This window comes from Vitis riparia, chromosome 19, assembly GCF_004353265.1.
Source record: "Vitis riparia cultivar Riparia Gloire de Montpellier isolate 1030 chromosome 19, EGFV_Vit.rip_1.0, whole genome shotgun sequence".
In the NCBI taxonomy this organism is placed as follows: Eukaryota; Viridiplantae; Streptophyta; class Magnoliopsida; order Vitales; family Vitaceae; genus Vitis; species Vitis riparia.
The window spans coordinates 1,673,585-1,698,116 of NC_048449.1; the positions used below are offsets into that span (position 1 = coordinate 1,673,585).

The 24,532-nt window shown below is 31.2% G+C and overlaps 2 protein-coding genes across 4 annotated transcripts; one reads left to right on the top strand and one right to left on the bottom strand.

Moving 5' to 3' along the window:
• The first annotated feature begins 385 nt into the window (after nucleotides 1-385).
• LOC117909594 (anaphase-promoting complex subunit 6) lies at nucleotides 386-14,828 on the top strand. 3 transcript variants are annotated; one of them, XM_034823662.1, is made up of 17 exons: nucleotides 386-735; nucleotides 2,326-2,460; nucleotides 2,687-2,760; nucleotides 3,480-3,519; nucleotides 3,928-3,973; nucleotides 4,193-4,272; nucleotides 4,431-4,612; nucleotides 4,716-4,841; nucleotides 6,648-6,722; nucleotides 7,625-7,750; nucleotides 10,595-10,664; nucleotides 10,823-10,905; nucleotides 11,901-12,014; nucleotides 12,247-12,346; nucleotides 13,302-13,337; nucleotides 14,110-14,218; nucleotides 14,577-14,828. In XM_034823662.1, exons 1-16 carry the CDS (start codon nucleotides 484-486, stop codon nucleotides 14,212-14,214), a joined length of 1,644 nt encoding a protein of 547 aa, XP_034679553.1. In that variant the 5' UTR covers nucleotides 386-483; the 3' UTR covers nucleotides 14,215-14,218; nucleotides 14,577-14,828. The 3 variants fall into 3 exon arrangements, with proteins under 3 accessions (XP_034679553.1, XP_034679554.1, XP_034679552.1); XM_034823663.1 differs by lacking the exon at nucleotides 14,577-14,828 and adding an exon at nucleotides 14,461-14,475; XM_034823661.1 differs by lacking the exon at nucleotides 14,577-14,828 and having other exon boundaries at nucleotides 387-735; nucleotides 14,110-14,417.
• Nucleotides 14,829-15,359: 531 nt separating this feature from the next.
• Nucleotides 15,360-17,503, bottom strand: LOC117908664 (pathogen-related protein). The gene is made up of 4 exons (XM_034822329.1): nucleotides 17,324-17,503; nucleotides 16,880-17,012; nucleotides 16,484-16,782; nucleotides 15,360-15,617 (listed from the first exon to the last, which is right to left on the bottom strand). The coding sequence occupies exons 1-4, from the start codon at nucleotides 17,474-17,476 to the stop codon at nucleotides 15,492-15,494; spliced, it is 711 nt and encodes a 236-aa protein (XP_034678220.1). The 5' UTR covers nucleotides 17,477-17,503; the 3' UTR covers nucleotides 15,360-15,491.
• Between the last annotated feature and the right edge of the window lie 7,029 nt (nucleotides 17,504-24,532).

The window sequence follows — 24,532 nt, forward strand, 5'->3', positions numbered from 1 at the left end:
ACCGTTCTAGAAGCAAAGTATTAAAAGTAATTTTAATGGTTTATATAAAGATAATATGTATTTATTTATAATACAAAAGTTTGAAAAATATTCTCCATTTTTTAAAATATTTCTAAAAAAAAATCTATAAAAAATGTCTGAAAATATATTAAATTTGTTTTCAGAATAACTTTTTTTTACAAAAATTTTCCAAACAATTTTTTTTTTTTAAATTACAAAACAGGTCCTTCATGTTTAACGCCATCCCAACGGACCTTAAATGAATGGACCGGCCCATGATCCATTTCAAAATTCAAAAACCCAAAGCCCAGACGGCCCACGCACTTTCTCAAATCTCAACCTCCCGCTCTCTCTCGCAGTCTCCCTTCATCTGTATATCTGTAGGGAGACAGAGGACTCTTCACCAGTTCTCTAGGACAAACTCCACTAAAGCCCAGAAGCCTCTCTCTTTCTCAGAGCACTGAATCAGAAGAAGAAGAAGGAATGAAGATGAGAGAAGAAGAGATAGAGAAGCTGAGAGGAGTGGTGAGGGATTGCTTGAGCAAGCATCTCTACTCCTCTGCCATATTTTTTGCGGATAAAGTGGCTGCCTTCACTTCCGATCCAGCTGACATCTACATGCAGGCGCAGGCTCTCTTCCTCGGCCGCCACTACCGCCGCGCCTTCCACCTCCTCAACGCCTCCCAGATCGTCCTCCGCGATCTCCGCTTCCGCTACCTCGCCGCCAAATGCCTTGTACTCTCTACCTCTTTCTCCCCCCAAATTTCCTTTTTTTTAGGGCTTTAGATTGGGGGTTAGGGTTTTTTTCTTAAAATGTTATCTTTGATTTTTATTTTTATTTTTTTGTCCTGTTTGGCCGCTGAGAAACTATTTTATTTTTATTTTATTTGTTTTTTTTTTTTAATATTTTCAGCTTCTGTGTGAAATTTGAAAAAAAAAATTGAAATCGTGGATATTTATTTTGGTCTAATGCTTCTTTTTTTTCAGGAACAATATTTATTATTATTTTGTTTTAAATGAAAAAAAGCTTTGGTGGTTGTGTTTTCACCTTTGCTTTTTAAAATGTGGGTGAAATGTGTTGGAAATGAAGAAAAATTGCAAAATGGAACAATGGAAAAACATTTCTTTCTAATTTCGGATTTTTTTTCCCAAATTTTGTAAGCATAAAGCGAAGTATATCCAAATGGGGGCCTTACTTAATTGGGAACTGCGCTGCGAAAATGCGAGTGTTTGAATTTCAATTTTCTTTCTGTTGTTTTCTTAGTTACTAGACGGTGTTTGAGCTTTTGATTATTGGAAAGCACATGAAAATTGAATGACAATGTGTGTTAAAAATATTTTAGTTAAATATTGGTTGCTTAATCATTTTCCCTCCTTTCACTTGATTCTTTCCAGTTGGGATTTGTTTGGGTTGGGAAAATGCCAAAGGAAAAGGAAGAAAAATGGCTTGAGAAAGAGATCAGTTTTTAAATCATGTTCAGGACTCAGTCCCATTTCCTTTCCCTTGTTCTTCAGTGCTCCAAATGGAGCCTTCACCCTTTTTTAAAGATTTTATGGATGTATTTATTGAATGTTTTCCTTAGAAGTTAGACCATTCCTCATTTGGGATATGTATAAATGAAATCCTCAACTCAGCTATGTTGTTGCAACTATTTGGTTAAAGCGAAGGCGAGCTTTTCAATTTTTTGAAAAAAATAAATTATTTTCCTACATTTTCTAATCAACCAAATGGAGAGTCGTTGTCTTTTTTTATTTGGTTTTACTAGTATAGTCTGACTTCTGATACATACACATGCATATACACACACTTTAGATGTAGATGGGGTAGATGGATAAATTAAAGAAATGTAAAAGGATCCATAGTAGTTTTTGCAGCTTTTAAAAATGGTTAACTTTAATTTATTTTATTCCAAATATGCTCAATAGTGTAAGGTGCGATTAATGACATGAAAATAAAATAAATTTTTGTCTCCTATATAAAGAAAGTTATTTTTCTTACAGAATTGGTCCAACATGGTGAATATTCATCAAGCTAAAACTTATTATTATCATTATTTACTTTTTCAATTCAATGATTGAGTACATTATTTATAGCATAGGATCAACTGGTTAATGTGGCATCAATAACTCTTCAAATTAGTCAGTAACTGAAGGTAGGTTTTTAGATCATAAAACATGTTTGTATTCTAGACTTATCCCTATCATATAAACTATGATGAGTTTGAACAAAAACACCATAGTTGTGTTGTGTTCTTTAGATGCTTTTGTTTATTTCATTTGACTAAATGATGCCTTTTCTTCCTTTTAATGTATATGTACAATTAGGAGGAACAAAAGGAGTGGGATCAATGTCTGTTAATGCTTGGCGATGCTAAAGTGGATGAACATGGAAATGTTAACGACACAAAGGATTGCAATGTCATGTACTTAGATAAAGAAGGGGAAGATCGTGAAATCAATGTGAGCTTTCTTTTATATTTATATATATATAGCGTATGTGTGTACAAAGGAAGCATGAGAATCCTTAAATCTTTCATCCAATGGTTATATTTTATGTTCATTATTGATTGATCAATTTTGGTTGATGAACAAGGTATGATTCTTAATAAAGTATGTTCAGATGTTTGGTTATTTTTTTTGCTAGAAGGTTCTGAACAGGAAGATGTGTTATACTATCTTGTGACAGATCTCTTCAGCAATATGCTTTCTAAGAGGCAAGGCATATGAAGCTTTGGAAAATCGTGCCCAGGCTCGACTTTGGTTAGTTTTTCTCTGCCTTCTTGCTTAATCATGTGATATTTTATGCTATTTTATTTCATAAATAAATATTTCTACTGGTGTTCTTTAACAATTTTTAAAATCTTTAGAAGTTGTGAGACTCCCTGATTGAAGAATACCATAATCATCATAGGGTGTGTAGAATAAAAGCCTATTTAGCTAGGGGCTATGAAAATGATCTCAACCATTCATGTACAGAATCTAATTCTAACCATATTGATTTTCTTGTCTGTCTCTTCCAGTCAAATTTATTCCCTGAACTAGTAACATTGATTTTGAAGTAGACATTGCTGCAAATAAGTAAAAGCTAATGTTGATATTGAGCACAATTAAAAAAAAAATTATCAGTCGGGTAAATTTGTAATCCATACTGGTGCCATAAATAAATATCTTCTGAAACTAGCTGCATCAAGACTGTCTTTTCTCATATGATTGTTTCATTTCTTAGACAGCTTTTTATTTGAACATGGACCCTTTTGTTACTCTTGTTTCTGTTCATAACCTAATGGCATATTCATGTGGATTTCCTTTTCTTATTATGATATTGGTTTTCATTTTGAATAAATTTATTCTATAGTTTTATTTTGTCTAGACTGCTATACTATTTTTTTTCTTTTATTTTTCCTGTAGAATTTTACTTCTTTCCTGTAATTCTATTGATTATGTTGAATATTTGTTTGCTCCTTTTCTGATGCTTTAAGGTATAAAGCTGCTATCAAAGCGGATCCTTTGTGTTATGAGGTACACCACATGTATTTTTACAATTACATTGAATATTTGATTTTTTGTCATGTCTTATTCCTTTTTTTTTGGGCAATGATCAATATTTTCCCTTTAGTATATGAATATGGCTTATTACTTCAGTTCTATAACCTTTTACAGTAGTCAAGGGCATTAGCACCCCTTGTTAAGTAGCCGAAATCACTGTCTTTGGAATTTGATAAACAGCTGTGAATTTTCAGTCCAGTTTTCTGAATACATTACTTCCAATTTTTAGGTTTTATTTTTTATCATTTATTTATTTATTTTCATTTTTACTTCAGATGTGGTTGTTTCAGTTGGAATATATTAGATTTCATTTATTTTTTAGGATATATTCATCATTATTTGTGATCTTCTCCTCATTGCTGCATGTCTCAATCATTTCAGGCTTTGGAATGCCTTATTGAAAATCACATGCTTACGAGTGAGGAAGGTAAGATATCTGCTGTAATAATTTTATTCTAGTCATTTATGCATGTGATTAAAGAGAATCGTTTTCCTTTTTATTTTGTTATGTCTTTCTTGCACTTTTCAAGTCCTTCCATTCTGGTGTCTGATTCATCTACTGAATTCTTGAATAAACCTTTGTATTTCTCCAAAAAACTATTTTGGTTCAGGAGATCTGATAGTTGTTATTGTTACTGAATTTCAGAAGCAAGTTTACTTTCATCTTTGCAATTTGCTCCTGAAGATGGATGGCTCTCTTCATTCTATTCATGTTTGATAAAGAAGGTACCCAAATCTTCAACTTGAATATTTAATAATTTGAATATAAAACATGTTGCTGAATCTGACTTATGCATTTGTCTATTTTTGTTTCAACCACATGGATCAGAATTGTAAGAAAATGCTTGCATTTACTAACAAGTTGTTTTTCTTGTGTTCTCCAGTATGACAAAGAAACTGTGGTAGAAGCCAAATTTACAGAACTTGAAAAACAAAGTTGTAACATTAATCCTTCGGACCCATCCTTCATTTGCACACTGAAAAACAATACAGATCTTCTAGCTTGCAAAGCTGAATACTATCATCAATGCGGCGAATACCAAAAATGTTTTGAACTAACTGCTATGTAAGTTAGAAACTGCTTCTGAAAAGAATAGAGCTGTAATTTGTTTCTTAATATGCCTAATCTGACCTGATTTTTTATGTTTCTCCTACAACACTTATTCCAGATTGCTTGAAAAAGATCCATTCCATATGAAATGTACCTTAGTGCATTTAGCAGCTGCTATGGAGCTTGGACATTCAAATGAACTCTATCTTATGGCATGCAATTTAGTGAAAGATTATCCTCAAAAGTGAGAATGCTTTCTTTCATTATGTTCCTTCTTTTTTCAATGTATTTAGATTTTGTTTTTCTGAGTTTAATTTGCACTTCAGATAGTAACCACAGTTATAGCATAAGATGTTGTGCTTAGAATCATGGTTAAAATTGAACCTGTGGTATAATGATGATAATCTGTCATAATAGTTGGGTTGAGGATCTTCAAACCACTTCTAAGTTGGTGAAATAACATTTTTGTTTGCCTTGTTTTTAGGCTGACATGTTTCAATTTGTGTGTTTAGGTCACTTCACTATTTTTGTTTTGAAGAACCCCACCAAGGGGTTCCATCAAGGTACAGAGCAAAATAATATTTAAACTTGAGGCTGACAATGACAACATAGAAAGGGCTAAATGATTGTGGTTGAGGTGTTTTACCAAAGGGGAAAAAGGGAAAAACCCAAAAGCTATTTTTGTTTTTGTCAAACTTGATAAGATTATCAGTTGAAAAGTGTTTTTGAAATAATTTTTCCTTGAGGGCTTGGTGCTTGAGGGAGGTAAAGAAGGATTATAGGACAGCTCTTTAAGAAAGCTGTGAGGAAAGGGTGCGAAGGTTTCAATCTAGAGTGTGTGATTCTTTGGGGACATAGGTTCAGAACTAAGTTCTGTTATGATCTTTGGTGCAGTAACTCCTTTGAAGCTTCAGTTCCCTACTTTTTTTTATCTTGCTATTGGCAAAGAAGTGTGGGTTATGGATTATTTCAACAGGTTTGGGCATTGGGGTTGCTGGAAGTCAAGATTTAGGAGAGGCGCCTTTGATTGTGAGATAGAGGAAGTGGATTCGTTTTTGCAGCTTTTCAACATAATAGCTGGCTATAGTGGTGTTGAGGGCAAGTTGATGTGAGAGGCTTCCCAGAAAGGATTTTTCGTAGTCAGATCCTACTACTAGTAGTTGTCTTCCAGTGCAGCTATTTTTTCCCTGGTCCAAGAGATCAGGGACTAAAGGTGGCTCTCTTTGCTTAAGAGGCCGTGTAGAAGAAAATTCTGATGACTTATCAATTTATGTGATAAGGATGGACATTGGTGAGTTGGTGTAGCCAAAGCAAACAGAGAAAGGAGTTGACAAATTATATCATTATCCACAGCAGTCTTTCAGTTTATGGGGTCTGCCTTCTCCCTATTTGGAGTGTCTTGGGTCCTTTTTCACACGACTAAGGAGGTACCTCTAAGAGGGCATGGTATTTTTTTAAGGAAAGGGCAAAAGCCAATTTGGAAGATCACCGCCTTTATTTATTCTAGACTATATGAAAAGCAACAGAGGAGAATTTTAGAGGAATAGAATGGTCTTGGTAAAAATCTTCTTCTTAAATCCTTTATTTTATTTATTTTTTATTTTTTATTTATTTTTATTTTTCTTTTTGGTGGGAGGGAGGAGAGGGGAGGAGATGCTAACTCTTCCTTTTAAGACTTAATTGACAGTTAAGGGTTGATTTGGACTGTTGCATCTATTGTGTAACAGGTGAGATGGGGAGGGCTGGGCAGGTGGGGTTTGCTTGCTGGGGAATTAGATGTAAACTTTTCTTGACTCGGTTTGAACTGGTGTGTCTATTGTGTGCCTTCCTTACTTTTAGCCTCAGATGGCATCCTTTGTGTGCTTGGATTGAGCCCTTATTATTATATGTGTGTGTGTGTGTGTGTGTGTGTGTGTGTGTGTAAAATATGTATATCAAGAGGAAAAGAAAGGTGTTTCCTTTGAGCTTGTCTATCAATGATTGCTGTTGCTCCTTTATTTTCACTTATCAGGCCTTTTTTCTTGTTCTCTTTTCTTTTGTTATTTTTAAGGGCACTTTCATGGTTTGCTGTTGGTTGCTACTACTATTGTATCAAGAAGTATGACCAATCACGCCGTTATTTCAGGTAAGGATAATACACTATCAAGTTTTTGGCAAATTTCAATGGATGCAGTATTGGTCATATGTTGGGTTTCCATACATTAATTGTATCATTATTTGCTGGTTCCTCACTCCATCCATTTGATAGGAAGGGGTTAGGTCAGTTCTGCTTTAAAATGGATTAGTTTTGATTTCTCTGGCATTCATCTACTATGAGAGTGCACTCTGGCATTTTTCTTTGGAAGGCATTGACATGCTATATGCCTTCTGTGGTCGGAATTTTACATTCTTTACCAGCAGTGCTGGTGTCATTTCCCAGCTACCTTTTTGTAATGTGCATGAGCCTGTGCAATAGACTTTCTTCTTGTCTGAGCAATCACCTGGACATGCTTTAAATCTCCTGAGCTCAATAACATGAATATAACCAGATAATAGAAGCCGTTGAACTTGAACATCATATTAATATTGACCATTGCTTGAACATCATTTTGTTTTAAGTGGTTATTTTTTAACTGGTGTTTTATTTATGGAAGTGTGGGTATGTTCTTCTAGTTGCGCGTGTTCGAAGAAGGGATGGAGGGAATGGACACTTGTCCATCCCTTTATCCCTCTAACTTTATATTGTTTTCTCACTTGTACAAAATTGAGGTGGTGATTGTTTTCTGTAAACTGTAACTTGCTCATCCATCAGAGGCCTAACAATTTGGTAAGCTCTTGATGTATGCAAATTCTAGTTAGGAACAGGAAGCTCATATTGTATATATCTTCATTACGGGGGTTTGGACTGAATTATTAATCTAAAATTATTTTTTGTCCATGCAACTAGTCCTTTTAATTTATTATTGCTGTTGTACCTTGTTGGTAATGTTTGTTAAGTTTGTCATTCTAATCCTAGTTGGTTTCTTTTTTCTGGGTTATATTCTATAGCAAGGCTGCAAATCTAGATGGAACATTTCCTCCTGCTTTGATAGGTTGTGGAAATGCTTATGCTGCTCAAGAAGAGGGTGACCAAGCAATGTTGGCTTATCGAACTGCTGCTCGCTTGTTTCCTGGGTAATTTAGTATAGTAATTTGTTTGATCTTCTTTTCTGTCTAATTCATGCTTGTCACTTAGCTGTAAATCTATAAGTAACTTACCAAAAAACTAAAGCTATGAGCACTCAAAATGATATGTTCGTATCAATAAGTTTTTGCTGGCTTCAGTGATGTTTTCTCTATTAGTTTCCTTTTCTGGGATTTTTTCTTTATTTTTTGTCTTTCTATTTTTTGGAGTTTATTTATTTAATTTAATTTAATTTAAAATTTATTGTATGGTTTGATAGATTTGTGTGTGTATTGAAGTTTTATGTTGCGCACATAGAGAGATTGCATTTCCCTGTCCTAGAGTATCTGTTGCCGTCAAAATTTCTGATGAAATGATAGGAGAGCACAAGATACATGTACTTTCTTAGAGGAACAAATATAATGATACTGCTATATGAAGTACTGCAAACTTTGTGTGTCACTTTGTTTATTCACTTCTTTGTGTTCGTGAAACATTGTTTATTCACTTCTTCATGTTAACTTTATTATTATTTTTTCCCCATGAAAAAAAAGGCCCTTTTATCATCCCACTCTATTTGGGCATGGTTATGCTGAATCATATGAAAATATGTATATTTTCCTTCTTCAAACCACTTTCTTTTTGGTCTTTCCTCCTTGCAACATCTTCAACTTGACCTGTGTTTTACTAGTAAGATGGTGGTTTCATTGCACATTGCCAAAATCAGCAATTTTCTCAGTTCTGATCTTCTCTTAAACCTTTTGATTCCAAAGCTTATAAAATTTCAATTACATCAATTGAAACTATCTTTAGCAAATGGCATAGAACATAGGATCTCTTCCCATATTCCCAATCAATGCCATGCTAAGGCAAAAAAGAAGGCTTTATCTTGACCCATGATACAGACTTCTTGTGGTGAAAATCACCAGTTTACCCTCAAGTTCTCATAATAGTCCTTGGTTACCCTTTATTACTTCAATACATCTCTTCAGAACTATTTTCTTCAGCACTAGGTATAATTCATAAAATTTTATGGAATTTGTTAACTTGTTTTATATTTAATTGTTGACTTCTAAGGTAGCTCTCCATGCAACTAATATATTTAATTTAATGACTTTTATCTGCCTGGAGGTGGATGGTGGTGGTGGTGTAATAACAAATGTAGTGCCATAAATATTATGGCTGTTTCTTGTTTTAAGAGTCTGGTTTGCAATTATGAAGATGTAAACTTGATTCTGCTGATCTGTACATGTCAACACATGTGAATGGTTGTTCACATGTTTGTTTTGTACAATTTGGAAGGAGTGCATTAGAACTTCCAAAGGTGTTGAATGCTTACCCCTGACGATGAAAGTTTCTTTTCTGAAGGCTTTATTCATGTGGTCTGATGTCTCATGGGGTTTCCCCATCTTTCCTTCCTTTATTTTACAGATAGTTTGAAGGTTTTTTTGCTGTGTTTGCCTTTGTTTTCTCTTTTTGCTATGGCTTTTCCACACCTTGTATACATCCTATTTGGCTATATAAAGTGCCTTCTTTTTCTTGGGTGCCTTTGAATGTAGTTTGCACATCTATTTGCCTATAAGAAAAAGAGTAAATAAGGTCCTGAGAATTTGCATAATTGTTTGTATAAGAACATTGATAATGACTTCAATATGGGGAGTCACGAATTTTGGAATATCATGTGTGCTTGCCTGCAGTGATGTAGCTATATATGATGTATAAGATTTATCCTTAAGGATTGATGAATTTGTTATTTATTTACATTTTTCTAAGTTTTAAAGTAAGCCCCAGGATCAGTTTCTTTATTTGGTCTTAATTTCATGTCAGGACCAACACAAGGCCTTACACATGCTCTTCAAGCACTCAACAATTCATGCATGTTTGTGGATGTGGTGCCTATATTTTAAGGACTCTCTACTGATCTAGTACAATAATCTATTAGGCTGCTTGGCGCATTTCTTGTTAACTGGAGCCTTTAATTTCCTGCCTCAAAGGCTTGGACAGGGGACAGGGAGGTTCCAGTTCAATTCCATATGACACTGAAAAAAATGAAAAGGAACAAGTCATCTTCAGTTTTCCTACTTCAATCTGATCATTAATTCGTCTATTTTCTTTCTTGGATTTATCTTTCTTTGTGATGATCTTGTACTTTATACCTGTGGCATAGAATAATGAAAGCAGGAGTGTGCTGGAATAGGGGAGTTACTCCCTTACTATATCTAGGAAGCATCTTGCTTTAAAATTCGTCACATTTTTCTTATAAACAAGAATTTTGTGTTTATGTACATATGTAATTCAGTGTCTCTATGTTAAATTACTGATTAAAGATCTAATACGATGGTCAACTAGACCATACACTTAATGCACATCTCATCTCATTTTACTTTCTTCCCAACTTGAATTTGGGTGTTGAATCCTGCTATTATCATTTTTAATTTTAACCATCTTTTTAAATTTTGTCTGTTAAAGACCTATCAAAAAAAAAAAAATTATATGTTAAAGCACCACCCTTCAAAGAAGCTCCAATTCTGGTACTTTCATATACAGCAGGGTTGCACCACTCCATTTTGTTAGGAAAACATGTCATGTCTGCCTTCATGTATGTAGGTTGTTTATTTTTCTTGCTTGCTTTTCTTTCCTTTTTTTTTTAGAAGAAACACACTTTCCTTCTCTATTTTTTTCTACACGGTTCTGGCCATAATTGAGCATGACTCTTGTTGCGCTTAATTTCATTGTTGTAGGTATAAATCTCATCACATATTCTATTTGTTTCTTAACTTACACGTAGTGGAAATTTTCTTATTATTTATGAATTGTCTTTTTACAGGTTGAATCTTGATATTCTCTTATTCCAGGTGCCATTTACCCACTCTGTATATTGGGATGGAATACATGCGAACCCATAGCTTTAAGCTCGCTGAGCAGGTAATATACTAATATATTGGGATGGAAATTTTCTTATTATTTCATAACTTTTACTTTTGGTTTTTGATTTAGTTTTTCTTTCTCTATTTGTTGAAGTAGCTTGCTTCTGAACTACTTCATGAAAATGTCAAATTTTTTACAAGCATTCTTGTTTTCAGTTTTTCATGCAGGCAAAAACTATTTGCCCCTCAGACCCTCTTGTATATAATGAACTTGGAGTTGTTGCCTATGATATGAAAGAGTAAGGATCTCTGCTCCACATGAAATATGCAATAGTGGATGGTATATGATACATCAATGTTTGGCTGATATTAAATAAAAATGAAAACTCAGAATTCACCAAATAAGAGTTATGAGGAAAACAGAGCAATTCATTGTTTTTTTTTTTTTCTTTTCCTTTTTTTTTTTTTAATTTTGGTTTTTAAAGATTTCCATTCAGGGAAAGTGTCCACAAGATGAAAGCAAACCAAAATCTGTATAGCGTAGTTGGCTTCTCCAACAAGGAATACAGTGAAGAAAAACTACTTAAACTGTTTTTAAGTGGCAAAACCAGCAATAATTTAACACTTCCATAAAATTGTCTCCCTCAATACTAATCAGAAATAATTTACTTTCTGAAAGTTGCTGATTTAATCAAACCTAAAAAAGGGGCTTGAAAGATGAGTGCCTGCTCAAAAGATTACAACCATCACCATTAGGTGATTGTTGGTCAAATCTACAGTATCACTTGGAATGCCTCAGATGGGGATCCTTTTATTGGATTATTCTGACAGCATACAGAATTTATCAGATGTACTGTCTAGGTCTTTTAAACAGGGAAATAGAAAGTAACTAAATGTAGATGCGAGAACTAGAGCTGGTAAGAGAACAAGGAAAGATGTTAGTATCTCTTGCAAGTGTCTCCTTTGCATGTGGTTTAGTTGGAATTGGATGGTCTTTTTTTTTGTCCAAAGGAGAGGTTTGGGAAATGCTTTATAATAGCATCATCATTTTTCTCTTATTATACTGTTAGGGAGTTATTAGTTATGGTTGTTTATTCATTTACAAGTATGCTATTAAGTATAGTTGGTATTATTTTGTAAATACATATGTTGTTGGATGTATAACACGGGCACTTTTTTTTGTCTGCTTACTTTATCTGGTGAAAGCTCAAAATTCCTTTTAAGCCATAACTAATCATGCTTGCTTTATTTTAGTTATTTTCACAGTGTTAGTTGTCTTTGGAAACACTTTCAGGTACAATAAAGCTGTGTGGTGGTTCCAGAAAACGTTGAGTCACATTCCTTCCTCTTTAAGTGAAATGTGGGAACCGACCATCGTAAATCTGGCTCATGCATATAGAAAGTTAAAGTATGTTGCTAAAGTTTCTATGAATTGATTCTTTTTACTTCCTGGATTTTTCCTTTTCTTATTATCTTCTAGGACTTCACATTCCCTAGTAACATTTTATTTTTTTAATTAAAATTTGCATTCCTCATAAAAAAAAAGGGGTCCTCTCTTCTGATTATGTTAGTTTAATTTGTAAAACATGAAGGAAAGCTATATGTTTTGCACCTCATAATGAAAACCTACTATGTGTCAGGATGTATCATGAAGCAATCTCATTCTATGAGAAAGCCCTCACATTATCGATCAGAAGTTTGAGCACTTATGCTGGCCTTGCATACACTTACCACTTGCAGGTATCTTCCTTTTATTTATACCATGAAAAAAATGAATGTCCTCCTTCTGTGGCCTTCGTTGAATATGCATGCAATTTTTTTGTCTGTGTTATTAGTGGATTGCTTTGAAGTACCACAATAGTATGCTTTTAAGTCCATCTCTTTACTGTTGATGAGTATAAGGACAGTTTGATCTTAAGTACTATTACAACTTGGAGATCGGAAATTCTAAGGTTTGGTTCCTCATTAGTTTGGCTTGTAATTTGTCTTGATTTAGTAGCATATAAGAGGTTTGCATGTGAAATTGTATAGTGGTCAATTGCGCTCTCTTAGTTTGATGAATACACAAACCTAATGCTTGGCTAGTGTTGTTTAATATGCTCTCTTAAAGGCTCCTGTGGAAAGAATCCAGTTTGTGGACATGATTTCTTGTCAATTCTATGATTCTCATGGCCAGGACTAAACACTAATTAAAAAGGACTTATCTTTTCAAAATGGAAGCTTGAGAACCCTCTCACTGTCAATGAGAAAAAATGTCAAATATCTCTGGCTACTTTGCTTTAGACTATTCCGATCGTCTCCCATTTCTGAAATATAATATGAAAATTGATATACTTTCATGTACAGAAACCAGGATAGCGCTTCTTAATTGATGGAAATGGTTTACTATAAAATTGTAAATTTGTATTTTAAACTCTATTATCAAGAAATGGCTTGCTGCTTCTCAATTGGATGTTTCTTTTTTTCTGCTGGTTTTGAAGCACTACCATTCAAGTACTAATCATGATTGAAATGATACACATATCATCCCACATAAAATGACTATCCCCTCTTCTTGATTGAATTGTAGAGTTTTGGCTTGTCTCCAAGCCCAGAAATCTTATATTCTTATTTCTGTTTGCTTCTTTGTTCATCATGACAACAACTTGATATCGTGTTGCTGGATTTCTTCTATCTCTTTTTGGCCCTCGTGCAGGATAATTTTCCCGCAGCCATTACATACTACCACAAGGTAAGTTTTCATAAATTCCCAATTGTTACTGTGTCATTATAAGACTGGAGTGCTACTTGGTAAGGTTGGCCCAACTCAAATAAACCAAACTCAACCCAACCTTTGGGCAATCATTTTCAATACTTGAATTGAGCTTAGACCAAGTTTTTTCAACTTGATCTCAATTTGAATTAAGCTCAGGCCAGTTTGGACAACCTGAAACTAACCCGAACCTGATCTAATATCTTAATAATATTTATAATTCACATTATTCTATATAATAATATTCATTTTTTTTTTTAGCTTTTTAAGGAAAAATATCAAATTATAACTATATCATATACTTTTTAATTTTTTTAGAAAGATATACAAATTTATTTGTACTTTTTTATAATTATCTTAAAATTTTGTCCCATTTATTATTTAAATGTTGGTATAAATATATGAAACAATTTTTAAAAAATATTATGAATGAATTTTGAATCATACAACCTAATCAACTCAAGTCTAATCCAATCATTTAGTTATCAACCCACCCAGCCCCACAGGTTGCCGCCCCCTATTTATGACACTAAATATCTGCTCTGACTTACACAACCAATTTTCTTCCCACCCAACCCCACAAGTTGCAGCCCCCTTTTTATGACACACTAAATATCTGATCTGAGTTAGACATAGCCAATTTTCTTTCTTGCTTCATGAATCTTGGGTTTTATATTATTAAGGATCATTCTAGTTAAGAAACTCTACATTTTCTGAACCATTTCCTCTGTTGTGTTAAATTTTCAATCAGGCTTTGTGGCTGAAACCAGATGACCAGTTCTGCACAGAAATGTTGACTCTGGCTCTTGTAGACGAAGCTCGTCGTGGCGTAGACCCAAGAAACGAATCTCGTTAATGAGGTACTTGTTTAATGCTGATCGCAGATTCATGATATATCCCCTCAATGGACCTCATTTAAACATGACAATTGCATCAAACTAGTAGAAATATTAGGCATTGTCTTAAAGGTTTTATCTATCAGACCAAGGAAAGTTATAATTATCAGAGTTTGAATTTTGGAAATTTGAAGTGTTGTATATGTGTTTCATTGTTGTCTAATTGGGTTCCTGGGTTTTTGGTGCCTTTTTTGTGGTAAATTCAGGAGAATTGCTCTCTCTCTCTCTCTCTCTCTCTCCCAAAGGGGGAAATAGATTTTTGTCTAATTAAGGCTTTTTAAAATAGTATAAACTCAGATGAAAAAAATTCATCTTTTGGCAGGATTTCAAGAAATGCAGAAATGAAGTTTTCCACATAATCACAAGCAGCCCAACCCAAGTTATATTTGAGACACCTCCTCTAAGTGATAATCATTAATTCAAATTAATGATTGAAGTTTGCCCTTTTCTTTTTTAGGGTCGAGTTGGGTGACTTTTCATCCCTAATTTTAGCGATTTGACCTTTTCTTATCTTATGTCAACAAAATGGATAGATAACTAAATGACCTTTATGGCATCCCAATAATTCTAAAAATTTTGTAATATTTTATTTTATTTTATTTATTTATTTATATCCATTAATTTCTTCTGTCTTCACATTTAGATTCACTTGGACTCGTGAAAAGTTACAAAGCTTTTTTCTAAGGTTACGTTTGGTCTTGGAAAGTACCAAAAAAGAAAAAAAAAATAGAAAGGAAAGTTTAGTTTTATTATAAATTTTTTTAAAGAAAATTAAATATAATTAAAATTAGTTAAAATTTTATACATTTTAAAATTATTTAATCCTAACAAAGGAAATTGATTTAAATGAGTTGAAAGAAATATATAAAAATAATTTATTAATTTTAAATTTTTTTTTTCTATTTTTTTTTTTCTTTATATTTTCCCTCAAAATTTTCGGGAACCAAGTTTAAAAAAAATGGTTTATCATTTAATTTTTAAGTCCTATTTTCAAATATTTTATCTAAATATATATGTATATATAAAATCAAACATTTTACTTTTATTTAAAATTTAATGTATTTTTTAAAAAATAAAAATAAATAAATAAATTAATTCCACAGAATGGCCACTAATCTTGTGATGCCTCTTTATTAAGAACAAAGGAAAATGCAAATTACATTAAACTTAAGCTGGAGATACAATAATCCAAACACACGGAGGAAAATGCTTGAGAAAAGAAAAGAACACCCCCATTTTAGTGGGAGAATGGGCAGGCATGAGAAGATGGTGCAGAGATGGGCGGTCCCTTGAGTAAGCCTCCAAACAGCTCTGCTGGATCATAGTAAATTTCTGCTTCTTCCACCTTCAATGATTCATCCACCTGTCCACCATTCAAACAGATTATTTCTCATCACCAACTCATTTTTAACACATGGTAGGTGATAAAAAGAAAGATAAAACAAAGGGTTCAGTTAGATCTTTTTCTTATTAACAAGGAAACAAAAGAGTGTTTTGATTTTACAAAAAAAAAATTGTTTTACTCTTAGGGTTATGGAGGTCTTGTTTGGATTGTCTTGGATGAAATCAAAAACGCCTTTTTAGCTTTGAAAATGATTGGACCTGGTTTTGTAAGTTTACTAATAGGGCTTACAACTTAAAACTAAGCTTTAATCAATTTGATAAACTCTAGAATTCTTGGTATTCCGTCGTTATTTAAAGACGGAATCCTATTAAAAGTATATGATAAAATTTAGATCATTTGATAAAGAGATAAATAAACGGTAAATATATATATATATATATATAAAATAAAAAATAAAAAAGTTAAAATGGCAATAGGATGAGATTTATGGTATAGATTAAGAAATTTAAAGTATGCACAAAGGTCAAGGTGTAAAATGGTGGGATTTAAAGTATATACTAAGATCAAAATATAAAAAGATGAGATTTAAAGCATTCACTAAGGTCAAAATATCAAAAGATGGGATCCGACTTGTATGTACTAAGATCAAAATATAAAAAGATGAGACTTGAAGTATTCACTAGGATCAAAGTATAAAACAATGGGATTTATAAAGTATGCACTAATTTCAAAGTATAAAATAATGGGGTTTTGGCTTGCGTATGAATTAAGGCCTATCTTAAGTCAATAATATTTTTTTATTCTTTTCTATATGAACCGATTTGACAAACAAATAGTTACTGAAACTGAGCTACACCCATAAAAATGATAATGATATATAGTACCTTGAGAATTCCAAGCCCATAGAACTGAGCCATCTCTCCGGTGGGTGCATGTCCCTTGAAGGGACCCTCAAAGAAACCCCAGTGCCTGAACTTGTAGGCAATCTCCGGTGGTCCTGAGTACACACTGATCACTTCCCATGCAAACCCACGAGGAAAAGCGGATCTGAATGCATCATGTGATGATTCGAAGCTCTCTTCTTCTGCTTTGTAGTACTTCAACTCCTCTGGCAGAGAGCTTTTCAGCAGGGCGTTGTAGCTTCCAAGCTTAAGTGTCTCCTCTCCTGATAATCCTTCTCTTCCTGCAGAGAATTGGGAGAGGAGATATAAGATAATTTGGAGGAGGTTGTGTGGGAAAATTTTGTTGAATTTAGATCTGGTTTTGTTGATGTGTCTTACCGTTGACTATCAGCTTGAATTTTTCAGGGTTTATGGTTCTGAAGTCTCGTAAAAGAGTCTTGTGGGAGAGTTCCATCTCCCATGACTTGACAGCGTTTTGAACTGTCTCCTCTAGTGACCCTTTTGGCCATTCCTGCAAACCAAGGGAATAATCACAAGGAGGAAAGAGATTACACCTTCAATGAAGAGAGAGAGAGAGAGAGAGAGAGAGAGCCTTGTTCAGAGAGATAGGTAGAGAGAGGGAGGGAGAAAGAGATAGAGCCTTGTGCAGAGAATGAGAGAGGGTGGGGGAGGGGAGAGAGATGTTCAGGAGAGATTGGTTGAGAAAGAAGAAGAAAGAGAGATCAGGAACCTTGTTAAGAGAGAAAGGGAGAGGGAGAGAGAGAGAAAGAGAGAGAGTAAATAAAATCATCAAACACAACAAACAAAGAGGGAGAGAGAGACCTTGGTTCTGCCTTCTTCAAAGAGCTGGTTAACAGAATCATAGGTGGGAGGGCCACCATGCCTCCAATGGGTGTTCTTCTCTACTTCATCCTGCAATAGAGACCTATACTTATCTGCTGCATCCCTCACTGAACCCTCTCCACCACTACCCATCTTCACACCTTCTTTGAATTTGTGGAGAGATTGCATAAAATTTATAGGCAAATGACATGATGAGGCCGGCTTCCATACCAGCATCATGCATATCTCAGCTTTTTCCCATATGAGAGAGACCCTGACCACTAGACACTAGACACTCATCAATGCTCTCACTAATTTAATTAATTAAAAAATATAATAAGAATCTCTATGATAATTTCCCTTTTTATTCATTAAAAAAATTATTAATATTAAATGAGAGTAATTATGAGAGGCACTAGGGGTTGTAATGCTCTAATTAATATTATTAATTGAAAAATATAATAAGGTTCTCTAAAATTTTTTCCTTTTTATCAAGTGAAAAAACAATTATTAATATTAAATCAGGATTAAGTATGAAAAAAAAAAAAAAGCCAACAAAAATGTATTCGAATACATTTGTGACTAAATCCGAAGAATGTGTCCAATTACAAAGACCGGCAAGAATATGATCAAGTATGGAGAATGTGACTGAATACGAAGAACATGACCAACTATAGAGAGTATGATTAAATACAAAAAACGTGACCAAACATAGAGAATGCAAGCGAATGTGAAAAAATGATCAATGTATATAGGGATGGCAATGAGGCGGGTTTTTTCGGGTACCCGTCCCACCCCGCCCCTAATGGGACGGGTTTTAGACGGATTTGAGAATTTTTTTACCGCACCGATTATATATAAAATTTAATTTAATTTAAAATTAATTTTTATTTTACTATTTTTAATATATATAAATAATAAAAAAATATTTTTAATAAAATAAGTTATAAAAAAATATAAGAATTTAATTATTTATAAAATATATTTATTTTAATATAATTAAAAATTTAAAAGTAATTTTTAAAAAAATTCAAAAAAAAAAAAAAAAAAAAGTTAAATGGGGCGAACATGGGAATTTATCATATCCGCCCGCCCACCCCGTTTAATTTTTAAAATGGGATGGGATGAGAATTGTTCCGAATAAACGGGGCGAGGTTGAGATGGGGGCGATTCGTCCCGAACCGGCCCCGTTGCCATCCATATCAATGTATAATTAAGAATATAGGAATAATGTGATCAAAAAATGTAAAAAGTAATTAGGGGTTCAAACAACATAATTAGGGTACAAAATTTCTTATGACACCCTCTTCAAAATTATAAGGTTTTGTTTGACCATTTTTTTTAAAATTGTTTTTAAGTTAAAGAACAAAAATCATTTTAATTTTTGGTATATTTTTAAAGTGTGTTTGGTAAGTTGTTAAAAAATATTTTTTAAAATTTTAAATTATTTTTAAAAATTAGCTGATTTATTAAAGAAACTAAAAATTGAATTAATGTCAATTAGCAAAACGACATTAACTTTCACTTGATTTGGTCTCATTTGATATATAAAAAAAATTATCCAATAAAAAAATTTGGAAAAGTATAGACTAAGTTTTGGTCTATTATTTTAAAAAATTAAATAATTTGAAAATTATAAGAGTCGTGAATTTGAAGTTTGTTTGTTTGATAAAAATATTTATAAAAATAAAATTACATATAGACGAGAAACATGTGAGTCATTTTACACCAATTATAATCCATATTAAAATATGTCTATATTTTTAATGGTGAATGAGTTGTCCTGGATTCAACATAATAAAACTTAATTTAAAACCTATTTATATAGTTAAAAGATTCCAAAAATTATAATTATAATTATATTTAGAAAAGAAATAACAAAGTTATTTTAAACCAATTTTTATTTATAAACTTTTTGTTTTAATTGGTTTAATATTTAAGTTTCAAATTATTTTAAAAATTATTAAACTCATCAATGAATTAGATATATTAATTTTTATTTGATTTAAAATTTATTTGTCTATTAAAAAAAATCTTATGCCAAGTTATTAAATATGAGTTTTGGTTTGTGATTTTATAATATTAATTTGATTAATTTTGAGTTCTTAATTTTATAATATTGATTTTTATTTTTAAATTATTTTTAAAAATTAGTAAATTCAATATATCAAGTATGGCTCAATTTAGAATGTATTTGTCTAATAAAATAATTTAGAAAGTTAAAGAAAATTCCAAAAAAAAAAAAAAATTCAGCCTGTTTAGCAAGTTCTTAAAAAATATTTTTTTAAATTTTAATTTAGTTTTAGAAAATTAGTTGATCTAGTAAAAAACCTAAAAGTTGAATTAATGTCGGCTAGCACGACACTAACTTTCACTTGATTTGGTTTCATTTGATATAAAATCTTTTTACCCAATAAAAAAATTTGGAAACGTATAGCCTAAGTTTTGGCCTATTATTTTAAAAAATTAAATAATTTAAAAATTATAAGAGTCATTAATTTGAAGTTTATTTGTTTGATAAAAATATTTATAAAAATAAAATTACATACCAACAAAAAACATGTGAATCATTTTACACCAATTATAATTCATGTTAAAATATATCCATATTTTTAATGGTTAATGAGTTGTCCTGAATTCAACATAATAAGTTTTTCTTAATTTAAAACCTATTTATATAGTGAAAATTTTCAAAAATTTATAATTATATTTAGAAAAGAAATAACAGTTATTTTAAACCAAATTTTATTTATAAACTTTTTGTATTAATTGGTTCAATATTTATGTTTCAAATTATTTTAAAACAATATTAAACTCATCAATGAATTCGATATATTAATTTTCACGTGATTTAAAGTTTATTTTTCTAGTAAAAAAAATAGTCTAATGTAAAAATAAATAAATAAATAAATAAAAATAACCAAGTTATTAAAGATGAGTTTTGGTTTGAGATTTTATAATATTAGTTTGATTAATTTTAAGTTCTTAATTTTATAATATTGATTTTTTATTTTAAAAAATTAGTATATTTAATATATCAAGTATGGCTCGATTTAGAATGTATTTGCCTAATAAAAGAATTTAGAAAGTTAAATAAAATTTAAAATAAAAAAGTTAAAGTGTGTTTGGTAAGTTGTTAAAAAATATTTTTAAAAATTTTAAATTATTTTAAAAAATTAGTTGAATTATTAAAAAAAGCTAAAAGTTGAATTATTAAAAAAACTAAAAGTTGAATTAATGTTGGTAAGTAGTACACATTAACTTTCGCTTGATTTGCCCTCATTTGATATAAAATCTGTGAAACTAAGGTTTAGTTAATCTGAATTTTGATGATAACAAAACAAGGTTTAGAACTAATAATTTATTTATTATTTCAAGTGTGATTAGGCAAGACGATTTCCAAAGTGGCAATTACAAAGACAAATTAAGTCAAGGAGAAATTATGAAGAAGAAGACGACCTCAAAGAGAAGTGTTTTTCAAGACCCAAGCTTCATAAGATCTCTTTGTAAGGTTGTTGGTGCACTAGAACTTTCATATATTTCATTCTTTATTTGTACACCAAAATCATCCAAGAGTAATATTGTTTTAAATATTTTAAAAATTGGATGATTTCATGTTTTCAACTAAAACCTTGTATTAAATGTATTTCAAACTTGTTTTAAAATGTTTTAAGTTGAAAAAGTTGGTTGTTGAGCCAAAAAACGGCTCAACTAGTTGAACCGGGTGAGGAACCGGTCGAGGTCCGGGTCGACCCTAGCTCAACCGGTCGAGGTCCAAGTCGACCCACAACTCAACCAATCGAGGCCTGGGTAGACCCCCAGCTCAACCGATCGAGGGTGCAAAAAACTTTCTCTTTCTTCCAGAACGGTTGTTCAACCGGTCAAGATTCAACCTCAACCGGTCGAAGTTAGGTTGAGGTCCGGTTGAGGCCCAACGGTCACCTGCCAAGCATTAAATACTAACGACTAGTCAACCGGTCGACCCCTAGCTTGACCGGACAAACCCCCAAACGGTTAATTTGGCTTTTTTCTTCTATAAAAAGGTTTTAATATTCATTGTTTTAAATAGCTTAACATTCCTAAACCTTTCTTAATTATATTTGAGTCTTGGAATAATGTTTTTTAGTGCATTATTGTTCTAAAACTTGCATATCTTTAATGCACCTTTCAATCCTAGTTTTTCTTATATCATTTGAGCTTAAAGTTCTTGTGCTATGATTTTTGAGAGATCATTTTATTTGTAAATCCTTGAGAGGAAGTTGTTCAAAAGTGAGATATCTCTTGAGAAGTGTAAAAGGTGTTTGGAGTCAAAAGTCTAAGAAGGTGAATTGGAACCATAATTCAATTGTATTGTTTGAAGGATTGATTTGGAAGCCTTGAATTAGTGGAATCTCAAGCTTGAGATTGAAGCTAAAGGAGATTGGATGTAGGTCGGGTAGCGTTGAACCACTATAAACTCTTGTGTTTGCATTCTCTCTTCCCTACTCTTTAATTTATATGTAATTGTCTATATATTACTTATTATATACTTGCATATAATTGTCTTTTACATTCACTTGTTTAAATTTACGAAAAAAGACCATCACCCTATTCAAACCCCCCCCCCATTTTAGGGTGATTACAATAGGATGGATTAGCCTAATAATTTGAAAATTATAAAAGTGGCTAATTTGAAGTTTATTTGTTTGATAAGAATATTTATAAAAATAAAATTACATATGGACAAGAAACATGTGAGTCATTTTACACCAATTATAATCCATATTAAAATATGTCCATATTTTTAATGGTGAATGAGTTGTCCTGAATTCAACATAATAAGTTTTAAACACGTTTAATTAAATTTAAATTTATTTTTTATTTTTCTTTTAAATGCATTTAATAAATTTTTTACAAAAATAATATAATTAAAAATATTAAAAATATATATATATTGAAAATAGATGAATTGCATTTAGTACCTTCACAAAAAATAAGTCAAAAAATCTATTTTTTGCATATGAGTTCTTAAATAAAATTTTATTTTTTTAAAAGGTTCAAATTATTTTTTAGAACCGTTCTTAAAATTTGAAGTCATTTCGAAGATTGAAAAAAGAGAAAAAGAAATGAGTTTTCAAAATTCTCTCTTTAATTTATGAATTGAGAAAAAATATTCAAACATATACTCAAAAAAAATTTATATATTTTTTAAATTTTCATCTTTTGTGTAGATAAAAAATAAATAAATAAATAAATAAACCCACTTTTTAATGAGCTTGATTGTAAAAGGGTTTCTTGATTTTATTTACTTTTTTTTTCAATTATTTATTATTTGCACTAAATTCCAATGATGTGGGTCAAAGCCGTTGAATAAACAACTTGTTGATTAACACCAATTCTTATTTTATTATGGAGCCTCATACATGTGACTTGAAATTTTATTTTTATTCTTATTATTATTAAAATATATATAAAATAAATAAATAAATAAATAAATAAGAAAAAAAAAGAGAGAGAGAGATAACTTAATCGGGTGGGAATTGAATCTTTTTTCCTTTTTTTTTTTTGGGTCAAAGATTGACCATTATTTTTTATGGTTTTGTTCACATGCATGGAATCTTTTTTTATTTTAAAATTATTTTCTCCTTTTTTTCATCTTATTAAAAATATTTTGCATTTAATGATTTTCTTCCTAAAATGCTGCACTCAATTCCAATTTCTTAAATTATTTATTTATAAAGAATAATAATTTATTATATGTCATTGTCGAATCTTTTAAGAGATCAATCAATATAAAAATATAATAAAATACTAATGATAATATGAATAGCATGTTTCAACTAATTAATCACAATTAAAAATAAAATTTATTTAATTAATTGAGTTTAGCTATAGAAGGTAATATTTATTTTTTATTTATGTACTTTTTATCTCAAAAATATCCTAGGAGCTAAAAAATTTAACTACAAAGTGGTCGAAATAATTAATGAAAGAAAATTAAATATATTTAAAATTAATTAAAAATCATTTAAATTATTTAACTATAGATTTCAATTAAATACTTCTCACCCCAAAAATTACGAGATTTGGTTTTGATGCCGCTTATTGTTAATAATCCAAGATCATCCATACATGTATCTAGGGTTGGTCAAATTGGTTTTAATACCACTTATTATTAATAATCTAAGATTATCGATACAGCTATATAGGGTTGATCAAATCGATTTTAATACCACTTATTATTAATAATTTAAGATTATCGATACACCTATATAGGGTTAATCAAATCGGTTTTAATACCACTTGTAATTAATAATCTAACATCGATACATAGTTAGTCAAACCAAACCCTAAGATATTTCTTTTAAGTCATCATTTCTCAATGAGCAATATTAGCGGATATGAAAAAATCGTTGATTTAAATACTTCAATTTGTTCTCGAAGGCTTACAAGAAAGTCTACATACATCACATCATGCTTGAGGCTTACAACAAGATTTATATACACCAATTGATGCGATACAAATACTTATTTTTTGAGTCATCACTATGTGTTAAATTAGAATTCAATTGAATTTGATTGGTGATAAAAGGATACTAAAGAAAAGGATTTTGAAAATGTTTCGACAAGAACATTATTGAATTGTTTAAGGTTCCAATTTGGTGGGTCAGGCAATTTATTGGACATTGAATGGATAAACCATCCACGTCCACCACTTTTTTTTTTTGATAAGGTTGACTTGTTCCTCACTCAAGAGCAATAATTTTAGAAGTGGATCGGTTACATAATCCTAGGTGGTTGAATTGCAATCATGATGTGATATGTCATGTATCATAAATATATAATTTATATATTATTAAAAATAAAAATAATTCTAATTTTATTTTTAATATTTTTATATGAAATCATGATAAAGATAAAATATAAATTTATTAACAAATTTTGTTTTTTAAATATTAAAAAATAAATCATATATTAGAGTGAAACATAATTTTATTCACATTTTTTAACTTTATAAATTTATGATTTTATTATTTGGTTTTCGTGTAAAGTTGTGTCATTAAGGGGGTGGGAGGGTTTGAGTCTATACGATTCGACTAGTTGAATCGATCAGTCTGATTCGATTTTTAAAACAATGGGTTGAATCAACCAGTCTGATTCGATTTTTAAAACAGTGATTTAACAGTTGGTTTGGTCTATCACTCCAATATTAGTCCAAGCCTTCCAAAA